Source organism: Myodes glareolus, chromosome 18, assembly GCF_982192425.1.
Source record: "Myodes glareolus chromosome 18, mMyoGla1.1, whole genome shotgun sequence".
NCBI lineage: Eukaryota > Metazoa > Chordata > Mammalia > Rodentia > Cricetidae > Myodes > Myodes glareolus.
Genome location: NC_142043.1, coordinates 71,998,782 through 72,019,602, shown reverse-complemented (window position 1 = coordinate 72,019,602; position 20,821 = coordinate 71,998,782). Strand labels below are relative to the sequence as shown.

At 43.9% G+C, this 20,821-nt stretch overlaps 1 protein-coding gene, 1 long non-coding RNA gene, 1 other non-coding gene and 1 pseudogene across 4 annotated transcripts; all 4 read right to left on the bottom strand.

Annotated features, from left to right (window-relative positions):
* Positions 1–212: 212 nt before the first annotated feature.
* On the bottom strand, positions 213–4,114 carry LOC148119287 (HLA class I histocompatibility antigen, alpha chain G-like). Its single transcript, XM_087898681.1, has 5 exons — positions 3,421–4,114; positions 2,908–3,186; positions 1,942–2,217; positions 1,717–1,827; positions 213–610 (listed from the first exon to the last, which is right to left on the bottom strand). Exons 1-5 carry the CDS (start codon positions 4,001–4,003, stop codon positions 564–566), a joined length of 1,296 nt encoding a protein of 431 aa, XP_087754807.1. The 5' UTR covers positions 4,004–4,114; the 3' UTR covers positions 213–563.
* Positions 4,115–10,381: 6,267 nt separating this feature from the next.
* LOC148119286 (HLA class I histocompatibility antigen, alpha chain G-like) lies at positions 10,382–14,332 on the bottom strand (annotated as a pseudogene). Its single transcript, XR_015735393.1, has 6 exons — positions 14,239–14,332; positions 13,355–14,112; positions 12,923–13,198; positions 12,066–12,341; positions 11,833–11,931; positions 10,382–10,771 (listed from the first exon to the last, which is right to left on the bottom strand). The product of XR_015735393.1 is annotated as an HLA class I histocompatibility antigen, alpha chain G-like (transcript).
* A 738-nt stretch (positions 14,333–15,070) lies between these two features.
* LOC148119285 (uncharacterized) lies at positions 15,071–17,017 on the bottom strand. Its single transcript, XR_015735546.1, has 2 exons — positions 16,841–17,017; positions 15,071–15,594 (listed from the first exon to the last, which is right to left on the bottom strand). It is a non-coding gene; the product is annotated as an uncharacterized LOC148119285 (long non-coding RNA).
* Positions 17,018–20,050: 3,033 nt separating this feature from the next.
* Positions 20,051–20,157, bottom strand: LOC148119284 (U6 spliceosomal RNA). The gene has a single exon (XR_015735549.1). It is a non-coding gene; the product is annotated as a U6 spliceosomal RNA (small nuclear RNA).
* Positions 20,158–20,821: the final 664 nt, after the last annotated feature.

Below are 20,821 nucleotides of genomic sequence, written 5' to 3'. Positions count from 1 at the left end.
CAATGTAAACCAGGTTCCCCTGGTCAATGTTTGAGTCTCCCTCACAGCTGACAACAGGAGTCATTCTTGAAGCAGACTGTATTCCCCTACACTTGCAATACCAGCATTCAGGTTGACGCAGGATGGTTTATGGGAGTAGAAGCCGTGTCACTCACTTATCTCATTAATGTAAAACAACAAAAACAAGGACAAAAGAACCAGAAAGAAGCAACTTAAGGCAAGAAGGATTTATTTTGGTTTTTGATTTAAGAAAAACTCAACCCATCCTGGGAGGAAAGGCAGGGTGGAGTTCATGGCAGCTGGAGCTGTGGCTGGGATGACTCACATCTCCATGCATCAGGAAGCAGAGTGTGGGGAGGCTGGCTTTTATCTGGTTTTCTCCTTTTCCTCTCCTTTCTTCAGTCTGGACCCCCAAAGCATGGGCTGTTGTCACCCACATTCAATAGAGTCCTCCTCTGCTGAGTTAATCTTCTCTGGAAACAACTTCACAGACATTTCCAGAATTGCAAGTTTTTGGAGATTCGAAATCCAATCCAGCTGGCCCGGAAGATTAGCTGTTGCAGTTACACGGTGAGATTCAGACCAGCCTGAGGTACAGAGTGAGAACCTACTAGAGAGAGAGAGAGAGAGAGAGAGACAGAGAAGTAATATCTGGGCTCCCTGCTTTACATTCTAAGATGGAAGAGTCTGGGAAGAGGCCTGAGAATTCTAAAACAAGGTTTGAGGTCCCTGATGTCAACCATCAGAGAAGCAAACACACAATGAACAGTCCCAGATGACATCATCAGCCCTGAGAAGTCATGTTGACAGGAACATATGATTTCCCTCCTATGGGCTTCAGCCTCAGGTATAAGAAATAGTGAGCAGTTTATACAATAAAGTCTCTGACTGACTGCTATCTGAACATTCCCTAGACTGATTTCCAACTTATAGACAAAGATAATGGAAATTCTTATCATTTAAACATAAAAACTTTATATATGAATTTATAACCATACAATTTTTTTTAATTTAGAAAAATTTAAAAAAAAACCAAACTGAGTCTTCATATTGAGGGACAGAACACAAAAGCCCATTAACACTAGGTGCTATACAAGGTACAGGTGTACAACCGTGGAGCCCAGGACTCAAACTGTGCTCAGCTGTGGGGATATTTAGCAAAGTGATGGGGGACTAGGTCTCTGCTTCCTTTTTAGACTTCTAAGAAAAAGGGAATTCTAATGCCAGGACATGAGGGGTGGAAATAAACTAATAAGGTTATCAAACTGCATTCTTTTCGATCTCTGGGAAGATAAAGATAGAGAAGGATGCAGAATGAGTTGGTGCCAGAGAAAACTCCTAGTCCTAGACCACATAGATAATATTCCAGGGTTTGGTCGCAGACAGACCTAGAACAGGATCAGGAAACATGAGAAAAGGATCAAGTATCCTCCCAGCCATTTCACCCCCCCCCCAGAGACTCCACCCCAGATTTGTGTCACATCACGAGAATATTCAATATGAAATCTTTGTCCTCTATTTCCAGGTATTCCTTACAGAGATGATGATGATGATGATGATAATAATAATTAATAATAATTAATATTTGTCCCAAAGTGGCTAAGCACACAAAAATGGACACACTTTATAGTAACAAAACAGGACATGGGCACATTTACATCCAGGGCTTGAAGTTTCTCAGGAAGGCCCAGAGCTCAGACACTGCCCTTGTCCTACCTGTGTTCTTCCTCATCACAATGGCAGCCACAGCTCCTGCGACCAACACTCCAAGGAGAATCAGTCCAGCAACGATTCCCATGATGGGGGTGGTGGGAGATGGAGGAGGCTCTGGGAGAGAGAGTAGGAGAGGATAGAGGTGAGGGACCCTGGCCCTGCTCAGGGTCTGCAGAAGGGCTCCTGCTTTCCCTAAGACAGACTCTGGGCCTACACACACCCCTTTACCCCATTTCAGGATGAGGGGCTCAGGCAGCCCCTCATGCAGCACATGGCATGTGTATCTCTGCTCTTCTCCTGAAGGCACCACCACAGCTGCCCACTTCTGGAAGGTTTCATCCCCTGCAGGTCTGGTCTCAATAAGATCCATGTCCTGGGTCAGGTCCTCCTCATCCCTCTGCCAGGTCAGCATGATGTCTGCAGGATAGAAGCCCAGGGCCCAGCACTTCAGGGTGGCGCCTCCTTCAGGTCTGGGGTGATGAGTCACATTTGTTTTTGGAGGATCTGAGAAGAATCAGAGAAGAACAAACGTCTGATCCTTCCTGAGGACAACTTGACCACTGATCATGTTATCATCCCCAGAGTTGGGCTGGAGATCTAGAGAGCAGCACTTAAGCTGTATGGACCCAGGATGCAGAACTCTGTATTCCTTGAAAAGTTCTAGAATAAAGGGCTGAACCTGTACACCTCCAAGTGGAGTACAGCCCAGTGACTGAGTAGCTATAGCTGGTCTGTGAACACTGGCAGAAACAGGGGCTGAGATCAAAAGGGAATTACCTGATGTGGGATGTCCTTCTGTATATGTGTTGCTTTTATTGATTAATGAATAAAGAAAGCAGTTTCGGCCAATGGCTTAGCATAGTAAAGCTAGGCTGGAAGTCCAAACAAAGATACACAGAGAGAAGACAGAGTCAGAAGACTTCAAGTAGCCATCCAAGAAGCCCCAGGATGAAATAGAAATTAATTGAAATGGGTTAATTTATAGAGAGAACTAGTCAGTAATGGCCTAAGCAATAAGCCAGACAATGTAACTGATATTAAGCCTCTGAGAACAGGCAGGCAGACAGAAACCGGTCCGGGGGACCAGCTGGACAGAGAAGAACCTTCCCTTACAATAGGTGGTTTACGAATTTGTTTTCTTTCTTCCCAGAAATTCTGCTCAAAGGCGGACAGAAACTACCCTAACCCTCTTACCTACACGCTGCAGAATCTCCTTCCCTTTATCCAGGTATTTGAGAAGCCACGTCACACACCTTCCTTCAAAGAAAGATTTCCATGGCCTTGCAAACCCAGCTGCCTCCCACTTGCGCCTGGTGCTCTGAGCCTCCTTGGTATCCACCGCGGTCCAGGAGCGCAGGTCCTCAGTCAGAGAGATGTAATCCTGGGTATCGTAAACGATCTGCTTATACCCACGGAGTAGGCGGTGGTCTGGCCCTATGTCGCAGCCGCAAATCTCCTGGATAGTGTGAGACCCTGTTGCAGCCAGGTAGATCAGTACAGTCTCCTAGATTAGCTCCATTCAATACACATAGCCTGTGCATGATTGCTTAAAGCCTATTTGACAGTGAAATAAAACCCCAATAATTTTCCTCAAGCTTCCCCAGAATGGCTGAAACTTGGTGGATTTCACTAATCCAAGATATGTTCCTATGTCCCTAAGACTATTTGGAGACTGTACACTAGCATTACGAATCTAGGGTCGCTCACCATTCTCTCTCTTGCTACGGTAGTTGAACAGGGCCCTCAGTTCGATTCGGCCAATTATTAAGATGCGCCTGCCGATACGCGTCAATTCATCCAAATGCTCAGGATCCTGCGCCATAAATGGCACCCGCGGTTCCACTCGCTGATTCTCATTGTCGCTGTCAAAGCTCAAGATCTGTGTGTTGTCCACGTAGCCAACGACCCTGACCCGAGGTTCGCCGTAGCCAGGATTGTAGAAGGCGGTGGAGAAATAACGCAGGGAGTGTGAGTCTACGAGTGGCGCGCGATGATCCTGCCTCCGGCCAGATCGAGGAACAGGTGCACCCCTTGGGAGGTGTGCAGGGGGCGCAGATGCAAACGCCGAGAGAAGGGAGCTTGAAACTAACTGCCCATCTCCGGGAGAAGGGAGGGCTCGTTGGGCGAGGGCGGAGACATGGCTTTCTGGGTGTGGTCCCAGTCCAGTGACTGGGTTTCTTCCTTCAGAAATGGTTTTTCTCTCCACCTGGTACTCATCCCAGAGGGCCAGAGTTGGGGACAGGGTGGCTGCCAGCGACAGAAGGAGGGCTCTTGGCACTGTGCACCTCATCCTCGGTGTTTGGAGAAGTTGAGGAGATTGGGTCTTTGTTCCTCTCTGTGGAGTTTTATAGCATTGTGGTTATGTGGGGACGGATTACGATGAGTCTGAGTGGGTTCTCTGAAATTCCCACATACAGTAGAAAAGAATGTGTGGGTGTCCAAACATTACTGGGAATAAAGGGTTCTAATCTGTGAATTCTTCTTGATTAAAAAGAAAAACATAAGGCTAGCAACAAAAACAATAATAAAACCAGACTCAGAAGATGCTCTGGCACCATTTCATTACTTTTAGCAGGGGTTGGGCATAGGATGAGAACAGCTCTTGCAAGCCTTAATCTTGGGGTAATGTAGAGAGGGGAGTAATGCCTTTGAGTTAGGGTCAGAAATGGAGGACTGTAAACAGCTATAGAAAGTGTGGAGAAAAAAAAATATGCAGTTAAAACACCAATACACATAACATAACAATAATAAATTTTTAAAAAGAACACCAAGTCAGGCTGTGGTGGCGCAGGCCTATAATCCCAGTGCTCGGGAGGCAGATGCAGGCAGATGCAGGAGGATCTCTGTGAGTTCGAGCCCAGTCTGATTCACAGGGAGAGTTCCAGGACAGTCAAGGCTACAAAGGGAAACCCTGTCTCAAAAAACCAAAAACCCAAACTAAACCAATCCAAACCAAAGCAAAACAAACAAACAAATAAATAAATAAGGGTGTCCTAGTCCCTTAAATATCCATTATTACTCCTCTCTGTGTGTGACCTGACATCCTTGTGACTATTAGGTAAATCCTTTCAGAATGTACAAACAGACCCCTAGCTTCCACCAACTCATGTCATCAGAGAGCATCTCAGATCTGTAACAGATTTCCCTGGGTGGATACAACCTGCCTGCCTGATGTCTCCACCATTGTATTTCTAAGATCTGTTGTTTGTGCCTTGTTGTTGTTGTCCTGTTACTGTGAAAACAATAAAATTGTTACCATTTTAGGACATGGAATTTATAGAAACTGAAATCTGTGTCCCAGGCTATTGTCACTTACATTTGACTCCAGAATAAACTCCCTTTGAGTTGTGATCTCTGTTTTTATTTTTTACATTCACGGTGTATCAGGAGTATTCTGTTTACATAAGAAACATGGATGGCCATGCTTGTATCTTTCCACTGTAGTGGGAATCTAGTAGAGTCATTGTATCTAGGGTAAACATTACAATGGAATAGTTGTTTCTCACTGTTTCTAGGGTATTAGTAGAATGTATTAGTGCTTGATGAATGTATCTAGAACTTGAAAAATCATAGTACAGTGATTGTTTTCCATGATTTATAAACTTTTTCTGAGGAAATTTTCAGTCCCTTGCATGACTTTGGTCACAAGACTATCTGGGCACACTTGCAGGTCTTGAATTATTGGGTATTGCAAACAGTACACAATAAAGATTAAAGTTGTGGGGGCATGATGATTTTCTTCAGAGAACATATAGATCAAAGGGGCTTTGGTATAAGGACCTTGTGCTCCAAACACAACCTTTGTGTGTAATCAGTAAATATGCTTCTGAGCAGAGGTTTGAGGTTCAGTTCTCAGAAACTGTTCCCCCTGATACCAGAGAGCCTAAAATCACATTCTGGGTGACTCTTGTTCTTTGAACAGCACACACAACACAGAACATCCGACATTCTACAATGTCACAATTAAGTAACAATAAATCCACTAAATGTGATGGTATCCATTTTAGGAACTTAGCAGGTAATATTTATTTCCATGGTAATCTAATTGAAACAACACACATGCTCTTTTATTCCATTCTCTTTTTTTTTCTTAAAGATTTATTCATTTATTGTGTGTACAGTACTCTGCCTGCATGCATGCCTGCAGGCCAGAAGAGGGCACCAGATTTCATTACAGGTGGTTGTGAGCCACCATGTGGTTGCTGGGAATTGAACTCAGGACCTCTAGAAGAGTAGGCAGTGCTCTTAACCACTGAGCCATCGCTACAGCCCTTTTATTCCAATCTTAATTACTAATATTAACTGAAATGTGACACATCACACAGTAAATATATGCATATATGCGGGTTATAGAATAGATAGATACAAAGGTTAAGGAGGCTGCAGTAGCATCTCATGATGCTTCAGAAGTGGGCTTATAGAAATGTAAATAGGGAGCTAGAGAGATGACTCAGTTTAAGAGGATTCATTGCTTTTGTAGAGGACCTGGGTTTGATTCTCAGCACTCATATGATGGCTCACAAGCATCTGTAACTCCAGTTGCAGGGTATCTGATGCCCTCTTCTGGCCTCTGCAGGCACCAGGGACATACCTGGTGCATGAACATACATGCAAGCAAAATATTCATACACAGAAAATGAAAATAACCCTTAAAGAAATGTAAAGAGTCTTTTTTAATATGGTAGGGAACCCAAACGATGCACAGAGGAAGCTGCTGCTCTAGAGTCAGACACTGAGCAGAAGACTGAGAAATGATTCTAGCTGCAGAGGTAAAAGGTGGGATCAGATCTAGGGAAAGGAATGGACAGAGATGCAGATGGATGAAAGGAAGATGAGTAAATTATAGCAAAGTAGTCCACATCAGCATAGTTAAGCTGAAGCCCCAGGGACGGTGTGGAGTTCTCTGTCAGCCACTGATTCACATACTGAGTGCCAAATAACAGATTGGTGTGGGGTCCATGACATTACAGTGTTGGGTGTTCACGTCTTTCTGGGATTTTGATGAAGATATACCCTTTCATTGACTGGTGATGTCTCATAAGTTCTTGGGCCTGGTTCCCCTCATAAGATTTCAATATATAGACATATTTCCACAGTTTCAGTTCATCCCAATACATTTATAGAAGATTATATTCTCACACTTACAACACCAGCTCTCAGAGGGAGGCGGGATCATTTCTGAGAGTAGAAGGTCAATCCAAATGTACTATCACTCAGTTTTCTCATTCACATAAAACAAACAAACAACAAACAAAAATCTGAAAAAAGAAGGAAGTAGCTTAAGGCAAGAAAAAATTTGTTTTGGATTTTGATTTAAGAAGGTTCAACCCATCCTGGCAGGAAAGGCATGGCTGGGTTTGTGGCAACTGGAACATGTGGTTGGGATGACTCACATCTCCAGGAATCAGGAAGCAGAGTGTGGGAATGCTGGCTCTTATCTGGCTTTCTCCTTTTTCTCCCTGTTCTTCAGTCTGGGCCCCAGATCATGGGCTGTTGTCACCCACATTCAGTGCAGCTCTCCCCTCCTCAGCTAATCTTCTCTGGAAACACCCTTCACAGACATTTCCAGAATTGCGAATCCTGGGATATTCAAAATCCAGTTCAGGTGACATTGAAGATCGGCTGTCACACTACATGGTGAGTTCTAGGCCAGCCTGAAGTGCAATATGAGACATTGCAAAGGAGAGACAGAAAAAAGTAAAATGTGAGCCCCTTGCTTTACAGTCTAAGACAGTGGGGTCTGAAAAGAGGCCTGGGAATTCTAGAAAAAGGTTTGAGGCCACTGATGTCAATCATCACTGTAGCACCCACAATGAAGAACAGTTCCATATGTCATCAGCCCTGAGTTTTCATGTAGATAAGGACAAGGGTGTAGTCTCGGGTATGAGAAATAGGAAGCAATTAACATAGTGTAAGTCTCTGACTGATTGTTACTTATATATTATATATTCCCTAGACTGATTTACAACTTATAGAAAAAAATGGAATTCAAATTCTTATTATTTATTCACAAACTAATTTTAGATGTGAAATTAGAAGCTTTCAAAATTTTTATCTTAGAAAAATAAAAATTCACAAACTGGAGTATTTACATGTAGGGATAGAAGACAAAAGCCTATCCACACCAGGTCCTGCACAAGGTACAGGTATACACTGGTCAAGGGTTCAAGCTGTGCTCAGCTGCAAGAATGTTTAGCAGAGCAATGGGGGGACTTGGTCTCTGCTTCCTCTCTAGACTTTTAGGGAGAAGGGAGTTCTAATGCCAGGACATGAAGGCAAAGGATGGATATGAAATGATAACAGTTTACTAACTACATCCTTTTCCACTGCTGGGAGGATAAAGACAGAGAAGGATGGAGGACCAGTTGGTGCCAGAAGAAACTCCTAGTCTGGATCTCAGATCCTATTCCAGGGGATGATTACAGACAGACCTAGAATAGGGTCAGGGAACATGAGGAAAGGATCAAGTTAGCTCCCAGGGGCCTGCTGACTTCTCCTGGGTACTCTTCTTCAGATTTCTGTCACATCACAAGAAACCTCAGTCTAAAATTTTGTCCTCTATTTCCAGTTTTTTTTTTTTTTACAGAGTTAGTAAAAAAAAGTTCTGAAATGACTAAGCACACAGGAATGGATACACTTTGTAGTAACAAATATCTCAGACATGGTACCAATGACAAATATCTTGGTACCTTTCTAGGGCTGTGACAACACACCATAATCAAGGCAACTGATAAAGGAAAAGAACAAGATAATTGGATGGCCAGGGCTTTTGAAACCTCACAACTCACTCCCAGTGACACACCTCCTAATCTGTCCTCCACAGTCTGCACTTAAAACCAAACATTAAAATTGTGTGGTGTCTGCGTGTGTGTGTGTGTGTGTGTGTGTGTGTGTGTGTGTATGCACCTGCACATGTGCAGCACACATCTGAAGGTAGAAGACAGCTTGTGGGAGTCATTCTCTTGCTTTCCTAATGATCCTTTCATCCTGCCTCAGACTGTGCAGCCTTTGTCCCATAGTGGGGTGAGTAGTTACAGTGCTTAATTTATCTACTCAGTTTCTCTGTTTCCATACCTCAGATCCTTTCTACATGTTTGTCACACTGTATCAGGTACCCTGTGTAGGGGCTCATTAAAATTTAAAAGTACTATTTTTTTGTCTGTTTCAAGAGGTTCAGAGGCAAATATTCCAGTTTTTCTAATGTTTCCCAGACTGAGTCACTGCTAAGGCCCTGCATGTATGCTGAATCGTAGTCTTTTCCCTGAGTTAAACGTTGGCCTGAGGGCAATTCTATTACTTTTACTTCACTTTCTCTCTCTCTTTCCTGTCTTATTCTTATCATCATTTCCATGTTTTTGGATTGCAGAAGCACAGATCTAATTCCAGCTCTTTCCTTTACACATCTCTCACATTCCCCAGCTATAAGAAATGGTGAGCCAATTTATCACAAAGGCAGCATTTGCCTGTCTTTTCCTCATTGTCCTTCCTCCCTTAGGCAGGAAAGTCCTTTCTGGGTAGGTGACTCAGCTCAGTTGCCAGTCTCTCTGCCAGGAGCAAAGACCACACAGCTGCTGCCACTGTCTGCTGAGGATCCTGCCCAGGGCCCCACAGGTGTTATTCCTGGAATTGCTGTGGTTGGTGCTCATGTGATAGACCTCATGCCATGTAGAGGAAGACAACTACCCTGGGGTTCCCAGCACTGACATCCATCCTCCTCAGATGGAGCAGTCTCAGAGGCCAGTCTTATCATCCATGCCAAGGGCAGTGCAGCTCTCAGCTGCCACGTGCAGAAAGCACAGCTCAAGAAATAATAGCAAGAATTGACAAGTGCATTGCATAAAATTGTAAAGCTTCTCCACAGCAAAGGAAACAAAAGAGTGAAAGACAGTCTAAGGAAAGGGAGAAAATCTTTACCAGTTGTACATCTGAAAGATTAGTATCTACAATACATAAATAACTCAAAATTTTCCTGTTGAGTTAAATACGGATTATGAAAACAAGGTAAAGATGACCCCCCCCCAAAAAAAAAGGTCTTGACAGTCTAAGTAGCAGGATAGAGTTGCAATTAACAGAAATGGGAAATGCGTATGAAACAGTAGGGTTAGCACTGGGACAGATGAGTCTGGAGGTATTTGGCAGAAATGTCTGGACTTGAGAAATCTATCTGGGAAGTAATAGTAAATGATATTTAAAACATTGGAGATGAATAAAATCACCAACAGAGTGATTAGCTGAAGAGAGAAAGGAAGATGTACTAGTCCTGGCCCAGTACTTAGTGATCTCAATGGAACATCTACCTGGAGCAGATGACACAGCTCTGGAACTGTGTTTAGAAGGTCCATAGAGTAGAGAGTTCCAGACTTTGTCAGATCCAGGAGTCCCCTGGACATCTCGAAATTCAGAAATTTCAGTACTGCGCTGAGACTCTGGGTGTTTGGTGCAGAAACTGCTGGTTTTTCAGATAATATAGCAAGAAGAATGTAAACAAGGAGCCCCAAACTCCATACATCAGCCTCACTCATGGCTGAGTCATTCCTGAGGCTATTTGTGGTTGACTATGCGAACATTCCCGAAATTGGGCAAAAGGATATCAGGGACATCAAGGCCATTCTGAATTGCTGTATTAGTTACTTTTTTTTCATTGTTGTGACAAAATATCTGACAGAAACAACTTTAAAAATATTTATTCTGATTCACGAGTTAAGAGGGTGCATACAGTCTTTCTTAACATAAGGTGTGGTGGAGTTCACGGCATTGGGAACATGTGGCTGGGACTCCTCCAACTTCAGTGGATCAGAAAGGAGAACATAGAGATCTTCTCAGCTGGCTTTTTCCTGTTCTTTGTTTTATTCAGTCTTGACCCTAGCCCAAGGGATGGCACCACCCACATTCAGAGTGGGTCTTCTCTTCTCATTTAATCATCTCTGAACACAATCTTATAGACATACCCGGAACTGCATCTCCTAGGAGATTCTAAATCCAGTCAAGGTGACAGTGAAGATTAGCTATCACAGCTACACAGTGAGCTCAAAGCCAGCCTGGGATACAGTACGAGACCCTGTCAAAAAACAAATAAACAAAGCAAAAAATGAGGAAGTAAGTCCTGGGCTCCTTACTCAACGATCTAAATGACGGGTGAAGAAGGAGGCCTGAGTATTCTGGAAAAAGGCTGGTGACCACTGATGTTAGTAGTAAGAATAATGAAGAAGGATCTTGCATGGGCTTTATTATCATTTTGTTGTTGCCCAAGAAAGAAAAGGGAGAGCATATATCATCACTCAAGCATGTTCAGAAATGCATATTGTTTTCTCTAGCATGGGTATAGCCTCAGATGAAAGTCATAAGAAGTAGTTATGAGGGAAAGTCTCTGGCTGTTATCCAAAGTCTTTCTGAACTGATTACTTACTTTTAGGTACAAATAAGGAAGTCTAGATTCTGATCATTTAAACATAAAATGATTTTCTTTGTGATGCTGATTAATAGGAGATTATTTTGTTTTGGAAAAGTCCAATAAACAAAATTCTGATAGGACCGTCAACATCAGGTCCCACGTGTGCTAAACTGGACAGAGAACCACTGAGACCCTGGAACTGGTCACTGTGACAGTTCCCCTGCTGCTCTTGGAAGCTGCATGTGACGATGTCATCCTTCCCAAATGCAATCTGTGCAGTTCTGGCTTTTCCTTATGACCATGCTCTGAGTCCAGCGTGTGGTCATTGAACTGATGGAATTGAGGACTCATGTGGTGCCCAGCTGCAGGGATGTTTGAGAAAGTGATGAGGAGCTTGGTCTCTGCCTCCTTTCTACACTGTGAGTGGGTATTTCCCTAATGTGTGAAGAGTTCAAGAGCTGAGACATGTGACCAAGGGATGGAAATAGAGTGGGGAAAACGGATTTCTGAAAGTTATCTGAGTAACTACATCTGGGGGGGGACTGATAGGGATGCAGGATAATGGTCTCCTGGAGTACCCCCACAACCCTGTATTTAAATATGTGCTTCCCTTCCCTTTCCTTCCTTTCCCTTCCCTTCTTCCCTCCCCTCCCCTCCCCTTCCCTCCGTCCCTCCCCTCCCTCCTTCCCTCCCCTCCCCTCCCCTCCCCTCCCCTCCCCTCCCCTTACTTTTCCTCATCGTCACAGCGGCAGCCACAGCTCCAGCGATCACAACTCTGAGGAGAACCACACCAACAGTCGTTCCAATCTTGGGCCAAGAAGATGGCTCTGGGAAGAGAGGGTGGGGAGGGGTGGATAGAGTTGAGGGACCCTAACCCCCAGCTCAACACTGATCCTACTCAGGGGTCTCCAGACCACCTGATTTTCCTGGTAACAGACTCTGTGTTCACACCCTTCCTTACCCCATCTCAGGATGAGGGGCTCAGGCAGTCCCTCATGATGCACAAGGCAGGTGTATCTCTCCTCGTCCCCAGAAGGCACCACCACCGCTGCCCACTTCTGGAAGGTTCCATCTCCTGCAGGCCTGGTCTCCACTAGCTCCATGTCCTGGATCTGGTCCTCTCCATCACGTTGCCAGGTTAGGGTGATCTCAGCTGGATAGAAGCCCAGGGCCCAGCACCTCAGGGTGACGTCCCCTTCATGTCTTAGATGATGGGTTACATGTGCCTTTGGGGGATCTGAGAGGAAGATTAGGAAGGTTCAGGCATTTTATATTCTTTCTGGGGACTTACGCAGTATTCCTGTAACCGTCCTGGAAATGGACAGTTGACTTGAGACGCTACAATGGAACAAGTCCCATTCAGTAGCCTGGACTCAGGATTCAGGATAAACTATTCCCTGTTAAATTGTGTAATCTAGCCCAGTAGAGACTCCAGGTTTTGTCACCATGGAAAGGGGATTTCAGATCCTGAGTGAGTGAGGCATTAAGAGACCCAGCATGACTCCATCAGGCCTCCACAAACACTGGCTGGGGACAGCACCCAGGTTGGGAGAAGCCAGGGTTCACAATGGGCTGCAGTTTGAAGGAACTGCTGCTTGTTTCTGAGGTCTCTCTTCCATCTCAAGAAACATTCCGAAGAGAAGGGTGGGCACTTGGGAGAGTCACTCTTTGATGTTGGGTTAGTAAACCCAGGAGTACTCTTACCCCTCCCGAACAAGAGAGAGAGACGATCTTCCATCTGATCGCATTTTCCTACCTCCAGGGACCTGAGACCCAGTTCCAGCGCAGAGGGAGGAATTTCCTCGTTCTCCCTCTTACCTGTTCTGAGCAGTGTTTTCTTCCCTATCTCCAGATGTCTGAGGAGTGTCTCTACACATCTCCCCTCCAGAATGGCTCTGATGCATCCTGCTACACCATCGGCTTTCCACTTGTTGGCAGCGATCTGAGCTGAGGTGTCACCAGCGGTCCAGGAGTGCAGATCCTCGTTCAGACTGAGGTAATCGTTGCCGTCGTAGGCGTGCGCATATTCCCCTCGGATGAGCCGCCCGTCCGGTCCAATTTCGCAGCCAATTAAACACTGGATGGTGTGAGAATCTGGTCCCTCCCCTGAAGTCAGACCTGCCCACAAAGCCCCGACCCACTCACTCCCGGTATTTGGACCCAAACTGATAACAAAACCGGGTCCCTGTCTCCTGGTGATCTGAACCCGGGACATAGAAGCCTGAGGCAACTTGGCTTGGGATCACTCACCGTTACTGCTGTGGTTGTAGACACTCAGTGCCAATCGCAGGTTTTCTCGGGCCCTCTGTGCATACTGCTCGGCATAGTTTACCTCCTCTTCCCAAAACTTTTGACCCATTCGTTTTACCCATGACCCCCGGGGCTCGTCCTCGGACTCTCCGCGTCGCTATCGAAGCTCATGAACTCGATGTTGTCCACATAGCCGACGATGATGACTCGGGGCTCCCGGATCCCGGGACCAGACGTCGTGGTAACAAAATAACGCAGCAAGTGAGAGCCTGGGGGTGACTTGCCATGAGACCCCGATCCTTCCCCCGGGGATCCGCGGGCAGGTCCACAGACCTGGAGGGGAGTGGGACACCCGACTAGGGGCACTGGAAGGCAGGGATGGGCGGGGGGGGGGGGGGCGAGGAAAGGCAGCCCAGCTAGAGAGCGGGCGAGTCTAGCTGGGTGATGTGCCTTCCGCGGAGCTGCCCTTCTCGCCTCAGAGGTTGTTTCCGTGCGGACTCTGCACTTACCCGCGCGCTGGCCTGTGTCTTTGTCTGGGTAAGAGCCAGGACTGAAAGCAGCAGGAGAATGGGACGCGGCTCTGCAGCCCCCATCCTTGGTGTCTGGAAAATCTGGGCGAATAGAAACCTTGTTCCTTTCTGTGGAGTTTATAGCGTCGTGGTTTGTGGGGAGATACCAAAGTGGCCGTGAGTGGTTTTCTCCAGAATTCGGGCACGCAATAGAGTGAGAACATTTGTCCAGATGGAAAGACTGACCAGCTGACACATGTGGTGAGCTTGAGAAATTAACTCAGAGGCAAGCAAGAATCCCCAAACACATGTCTGGACAAGGGACTTACAGAGACCCCCTTCTTCCTGTACGTGGTGCCCTTTCTCACCTCTCACCTTTCTCATCTGCTCCCTGAATCCTGTTCAGAAGCTGTGTCATAGGAGATTCTGAACGGTTTGGGTTCACCATCTCTTGTTTGTGCTCAAACATTATGGAGGACCTCCAAGAGTTTTTATGTAGGTTGTCTCTAATGACATTTACCTTGTTAAAAACTGAAGCTCAATTGGTCATGTGGCTGTTGCCTGCCTGTACACCCAGCACTAAGGAGAGTGGGCTGACGCCCAGTTTAACTTAAGCTGAGGCCAATGTGGGTTAGATGAGACCGACATTTTTTAAAAGTTATTTTTATTATGTGTATACATGTGAGTTTGTGTCAGTGTATACTGGAAGCATGAATTTGTCCATGGAGGCCAGAATAGGGGGTCAGAGATTCCTGTAACTCCAGTTCCAGGAGGATCAGGAGGTTGTGAGCTGGGAGTCCTGGCTGCTGGGAACCAAACTGGGGTCAGCTATCAGAGTAGCAAGCATTCTTAACCACTGGGCCATTTCTCCAACCCCTTGAGACTGTTTTAAAGTTAGGGTTAGGGTTTGAGAGAGAGAGAGAGAGAGAGAGAGAGAGAGAGAGAGAGAGAGAGAGAGAGAGAGATATTTCACAAGTGTATCTGCCTCTTATTCTGCAATTAGTGGCGGTAAAACAAATGTAACAACCCCTAATTAGTTTGAATTTACAGCCTTGATTCATACTAAGGTGTCAACAGATGAACTCACTATCAAGCACAATACAGTAAATATGACAAGTCAGTTACAAGTGTTTTTTACTTTATTTTCATGCACCTTGTGAAAGTATCTAAGTAATGTGAGCTTTAAGAATTACTACTTTTAGTTGAGTTTAGTGACACATGCCTTTATTCAGGCTACTTTAAGAGGCCGGGGCAGGGGAATTGCTGAGACTTCAGGCTAGCATATAAAAGCTTGTATGGCCCTTTAAGTAGGAGAATTAGAATGCACAATGTCAAGAGATAGGAAGTCAATGGACAAGGAGAGCATCAATGGCCTGTTGGGTCCAGAAAACAGGCTGGTTTGTACACGGTTTGAAATGATGCTCTTTGGAGCATTGGATGGGACTGAAGTAGATGATGATGGGATGCGGCCAGCAAAAGTCTGTCCAGGATGCTGACAGGCTTCCTTCTGGAAGAGTCCATTAACAAAACTGACTGAGAGACCCACAGGTCTTCTGTTTTGGTGATTCAGAATATTAGGCCGAGTTGAGCAGAGCAGAGAAGTCATTAAATACCAAATTCCATCACTCAGAATAATCACCATGCCAGAGATCCATGTCTCGAGTGGCAGTTCCAGGACTCTGTCACTTCCCTAGCTGAAATTCCCTAGAAGTTTCACACAGAGGTTGGCAGCTGAGGAAAGGAAATTGGATCAGTAATCAAGTGGCAATAAACTTTCAAAGAGAGAAAAGGTCATCAGTTAGAATAAGACCAAACAGAAAAGGACATATCTAAGCACATTTCCCCAAATGTCACTAAACCAACATTACAGTCCTAATTTAGTCACGAGTGGCTTAGCCTCGTGTGGATGATGAATATGTACCTTGTGTTTTAAGGAACTCAGATCAAATCTAAGTCTTATGATACATACCTGAAAGCCTAGCACTTGGAAAGGAAGGTGAGCCTGATCGATATACTTGTGTGTACATGTGTGTATGTGCATGTGGGGTGTGTGTGAGTGTGTGTGTGTGATTGATAGGGGTAGGGAATCAATAAATGGCCCATAAAGAGAATAGGATTTTTTTTTGAAAAAGTGCTTAAAAGTCTTTTTTAGGAGAACTCTGTAGAGAAGAAGGAGATGGGTCCTGATCTGTGATGTTGGGGAATGACTGTCTACTCCATGGTGCTTTCTGCCTCTGGGGCCCCGGAGCTGGCACCGGTAGTCTATGGTTACCTGTAGGACTGATGCTCCAATTGTCCTGATCTCACTTTTATGGAAGAGCAGTTTAGACAAAATCAATTCTAAGCATTTTAAAGTGAACTTTGCAGGGTCCCGAGGTATGCTATGTCCTATGTTACAGTAGGTTTTCACAGCCATTGATACTTGGATTTAGAATCTCCATGGGTTTCATTCAATAAGAGCTTCCTGAAATATGGAAGCCAATTAGGATACTCTGTTTGCTTTGTTCTATAGTAAGTAATTATCGACTTAATGTACATGACTGGAGGCTTGGACAAAGGCTACAGAATCTGAACCGTAGTTTAGAACTGATGAAGATACTGAGGGAAATTCACAGTATACTTGGAGTATTCAACCCAGGTTAATTTTCTCCCTTTAAATACAAATCAAAGAGAAATGCCAAGTCGGGGAATAAAGGAATCTTAAAGAAAAATGAGTAGAAGATGATCATTGTAAACCAGGGCACACCAACATGAGGGATAAAATGAATTTATGACATTTGAATGTTTTTTAATTGATGGATTTGAAGTGTGAGTCCATTTAAAAGACTGGGGTTAAAGGTAAAGAAAGAAAATAAGAAATCCTGTTGAAAAGTGAAATTTCCTCTGTCTTGTGAGAAGTGTTGTTGGGTTTCTAAAGGGAAATCTTTGCTCCTTTCCCAGGCTGCACCCATGGGTCTGTGGTCAGCGACAGTCCTACCTCATGCGTGTGAATCCACACTGGATGTCTTTTTCTTCAGGTTTCTTTTTCAATCAGTCAGGTTTCTATAAAGAAAAGAATGTGGGAGGTTGAGGGTATGGAAATAGAATACGTTCTTTGAAGCATCTGGGTTGTGGATTCATGATGGACACTGAGACAGACTGTTGAAGGTAAGGAGTTTATCAATGCCGTGGGCAGACAGCAACATGGTAGAGCTCTGAGAGGAAGTTAGGTCCCAGCTCGAGAGAGAGAGAGAGAGAGAGAGAGAGAGAGAGAGAGAGAGAGAGAGAGAGAGAGCGTGAGCACAGCTGAAGGCTCTGAAGAGAGGGTGCAGAGTTGTGGCAGAAGCAGGGGCCCCATTTTATAGTTCTCTGAGAACTGAGATGGTTGCACAGCACAAGTCTACAGCCAGGCTCTGAATTCCTGGCAGGAGGCAGGGAAGGGCATGGAGAGCGGGATGTGTGGGCTCTAATACCCACTTTGATATAAACTCATTTCCTCATGTGGGAAATCCTGATATGTCTGGGACCAGCCTCAACCAAATTACTTCTTCCCAGGGTAAGGGCATGGATTTAGAAAATATTAGTAAAGACTATGAAGATGCAAAAGAAAATAATAATAAAACAGAGAAACATATAGGATAGTATGGGGAAAGAATTTCAGTGATTACTGAAATTCGCCAGCATTTAATTTCCAACAGCTTAAAATACTCCTGGCCTCAAAAGGTAGGAGTAAGACAAAAGACTACATTAACATGATAAAGGAAATGAACCTACCAATTGAAGGTCACAGGGTACAGCCTGTAGTTAAAAATTCTGTTGTTAGGACAAAACAAACCACACTCCTGTCCTAGACCAAAACATTCTGTAGACGAACAACTCCCTGGGTAAAATCCAGTGTTATCTCCATAAAAGAACTGGACCCTAGTTGGACCCTTAGACTCTTGTTTGAGGTGGAAACAATCTAGTTCTCTTTTCCTGGAGTACAAAGTCTGGCTATTAGAACACCGGTTGACCATAACCTTAAGAGAGCAGAACTCTCTGAGCTCCCTCTAATGGGACCTTTGTTTGAGGTAGAAGCACACTAACCTTGAAGGAGCTAGAGGTAAGTTCCAACTCTCTGACCTTTGATCAACCTGGAAATAGGCTCACATTTTGGTCCTCCATACTGCAGAAATGTACAGACCGTGTCTCAGTGGTATCTATGAGGATGGGAGGGTGCTGCAGGTACCGTAGCCTGAGCAGCAACTGAATTTAACTACTTCATTTTTTGAGGCAGTGTCCTGACCTGGAGACCAGGACGATCAGCTAGCTGATCTTGAATTTGCAAAGACCCACCTGCCTCTGCTCTCCAAGTACTTGGATTAAAGGCCCTAACATTACATTTTTCTGATATTAAAATGATGGCGCTACACTTCCATAACAAATTTCTGAAGTTTATCTGAAGGACTTGCTGGTGAGAACCCAGAAACGAAAAGGCTATGGTAGGACCTTCTGACCCAGGGATCGTCTTACCATGGGCAGCTGGCTTTTAATTTCCCTAAGCCTCATAGTACTTGTACTCTCAGTCCAAAGAAGTCAGATACGAGGTCAGTAAGAGGTAAAGGTTCTTGCTGCCAAGCATGACAACCTAAATTTAATCTCTGAGACCCACATGCTGTAGGAGAGAACTGACTCCCAAAAACTGTCTTCTGACCTTCATATTCCAGCCATGCATGATACTCATATACACACAGATACTCATATACATGAACTATATTAAAATGTGAGGGTCCCACACTTTAGAGTCATCAACATCTGGTCCTGCGCTTTTTTTGATTGCGAGACTTTTGATGACTGTTTCTATTTCTTCAACAGTTATAGGTCTGTTTAATTTGCTTGTCTGGTCTTGATTTAATTTTGGTAAGTGATATTTATCTAGAAAGTTGTCCATTTCCTTTAATTTTACCAATTTTGTGAAGTCCAGGTTTTCGAAATATGACCTGATGATTCTCTGTATTTCCTCCATGTCTGTTGTTATGTCCCCCTTTTCATTTCTGATTTTGTTAATTTGGATATTCTCTCTCTGCCTTTGGTTAGTTTGGATAAAGGTTTGTCTATTTTGTTGATTTTCTCGAAGAACCAGCTCTTTGTCTCATTGATTCTTTGTATTGTTTTCTTTGTTTCTATTTTGTTGATTTCAACTTTCAATTTGATTATTTCCTGCCTTCTAGTACTGTTGGGGGAGTTCGCTTCTTTTTGTTCTAAAGTTTTCAAATGTTCTGTTAATTCACTAGTATGGGATTTTTTCTACCTTCTTTATGTAGGCATTTACTGCTATGAACTTTCCTCTTAACACTGCTTTCAATGTGTACCATAAATTTGGGTATGTTTTGTGGTCATTTTCATTGAATTTTAGTAAGACTTTAATTTCTCCCTTTATTTCTTCCTTAACCCATTGATGATTCAGGAGAGCACTGTTTAATTTCCATGTGTTTGTGGACTTTCTGGAATTAGTGTTGCTGTTGACTTAGAGTTTTTAACCATGGTGATCTGATAAGATACATGGTTGTTATTCCAAGTTTTTGTATTTGTTGAGGTTTGTTTGGTTACTGAGTATGTGGTCAATTTTTGAGAAGGTTCCATGAGGTGCTGAGAAGAAGGTATATTCTTTTATGTTTGGATGGAATATTCTATAGATGTCTCTCTTTTTTATAGATGTCTTTTAAGTCCATTTGAGTTATCATATCTGTTAGTTCTCTTATTTCTCTGTTCATTTTTTTTGCCTGACAGACCTGTCCAGTGTTGAGATTGGAGTGTTGAAGTCTCCCACTATTAGTGTGTGGGATTTAATGTATGATTTAAGCTTTAGAAGTGTTTCTTTTACATATAAGGGTGCCCTTGTATTTGGGGCATAGATGTTCAGTATTGAGATTTCCTCTTGATGGATTTTTCCTCTGAATAATATGAAATGTCCTTATTTGTCCCTTTTGATTGAATTAAGCTTGAAGTCTATTTTGTTAGATATTAGGATAGCTTCACCTACTTACTTCTTAGGTCCATTTGATTGAAATATTATTCCCTACCCTTTACTTGAGACGATGTCTGTCTTTGTGGTTGAGGTGTATTTCTTGTATGCAGAAGAAGAATGGGTTCTATTTTTGTATCCGATCTATTAGTTTGTGCCTTTTTATAGCTGAGTTGAGTCCATTTATATTAAGAGATATTAGTAAAAAATATGAAATACTTCCCAAATTTGCAAGCTATCCTTGCACAGGGACCATGCTAATCTTCTCTGTATTGTTCCAATTTTAGTATATGGGTTGCCGAAGCAAGCACAGCCTTAATCTCTTAACAACCCTCCTGCCCCATTGCTCTCCAGAGCTAGGATAGGGGTATACATGACCTACAAATCAATTATTATGATGATTTTATGTTTTTTGAGATTTATATGTACTTTATGATTTGGGGTGTTTTTCCTGAATGTGTATCTATGTACCAATGCTCACAGTGCCAGAAGAGGGTGTCAGATCACCTGGTCCCATGTCCAGGGACCTAGATCCCCTAAAAGAGCAACCCATGCCCTTAATTCCTGAATAAGCCCTAGGGAGTAGGTAGGACTTCACCTACTGCTGTTGTGCTACTAAATGGTAGTCCTGCCAAATGACCTTCTAAATATTTATATTGATTCCCACAGATTGCAGCTACTCTTAACCTTGGTCAGAGAAGCTTCTTTTTACAGCAAAGTAGAGCCTAACTGGTCAAAACGCTGCACACAAGTGTCTATTGAACATTCACTCCTAACGGGACCTCTGCATCACTCCCTCTGATGCTTAGTAAACACCATGGCAAAAGAATGTTAGGGCTGGAAAATGGACAGCTCTGTGGAATGCCATCTTGTGGACAATACATGACCATTGCACTCAAGAACTCACAGCTCATGACGGTAGGTGGGGTACTTGTTGGGAAGGAGGGTACAGTGGGCATTGGAAGGGGATGAGAC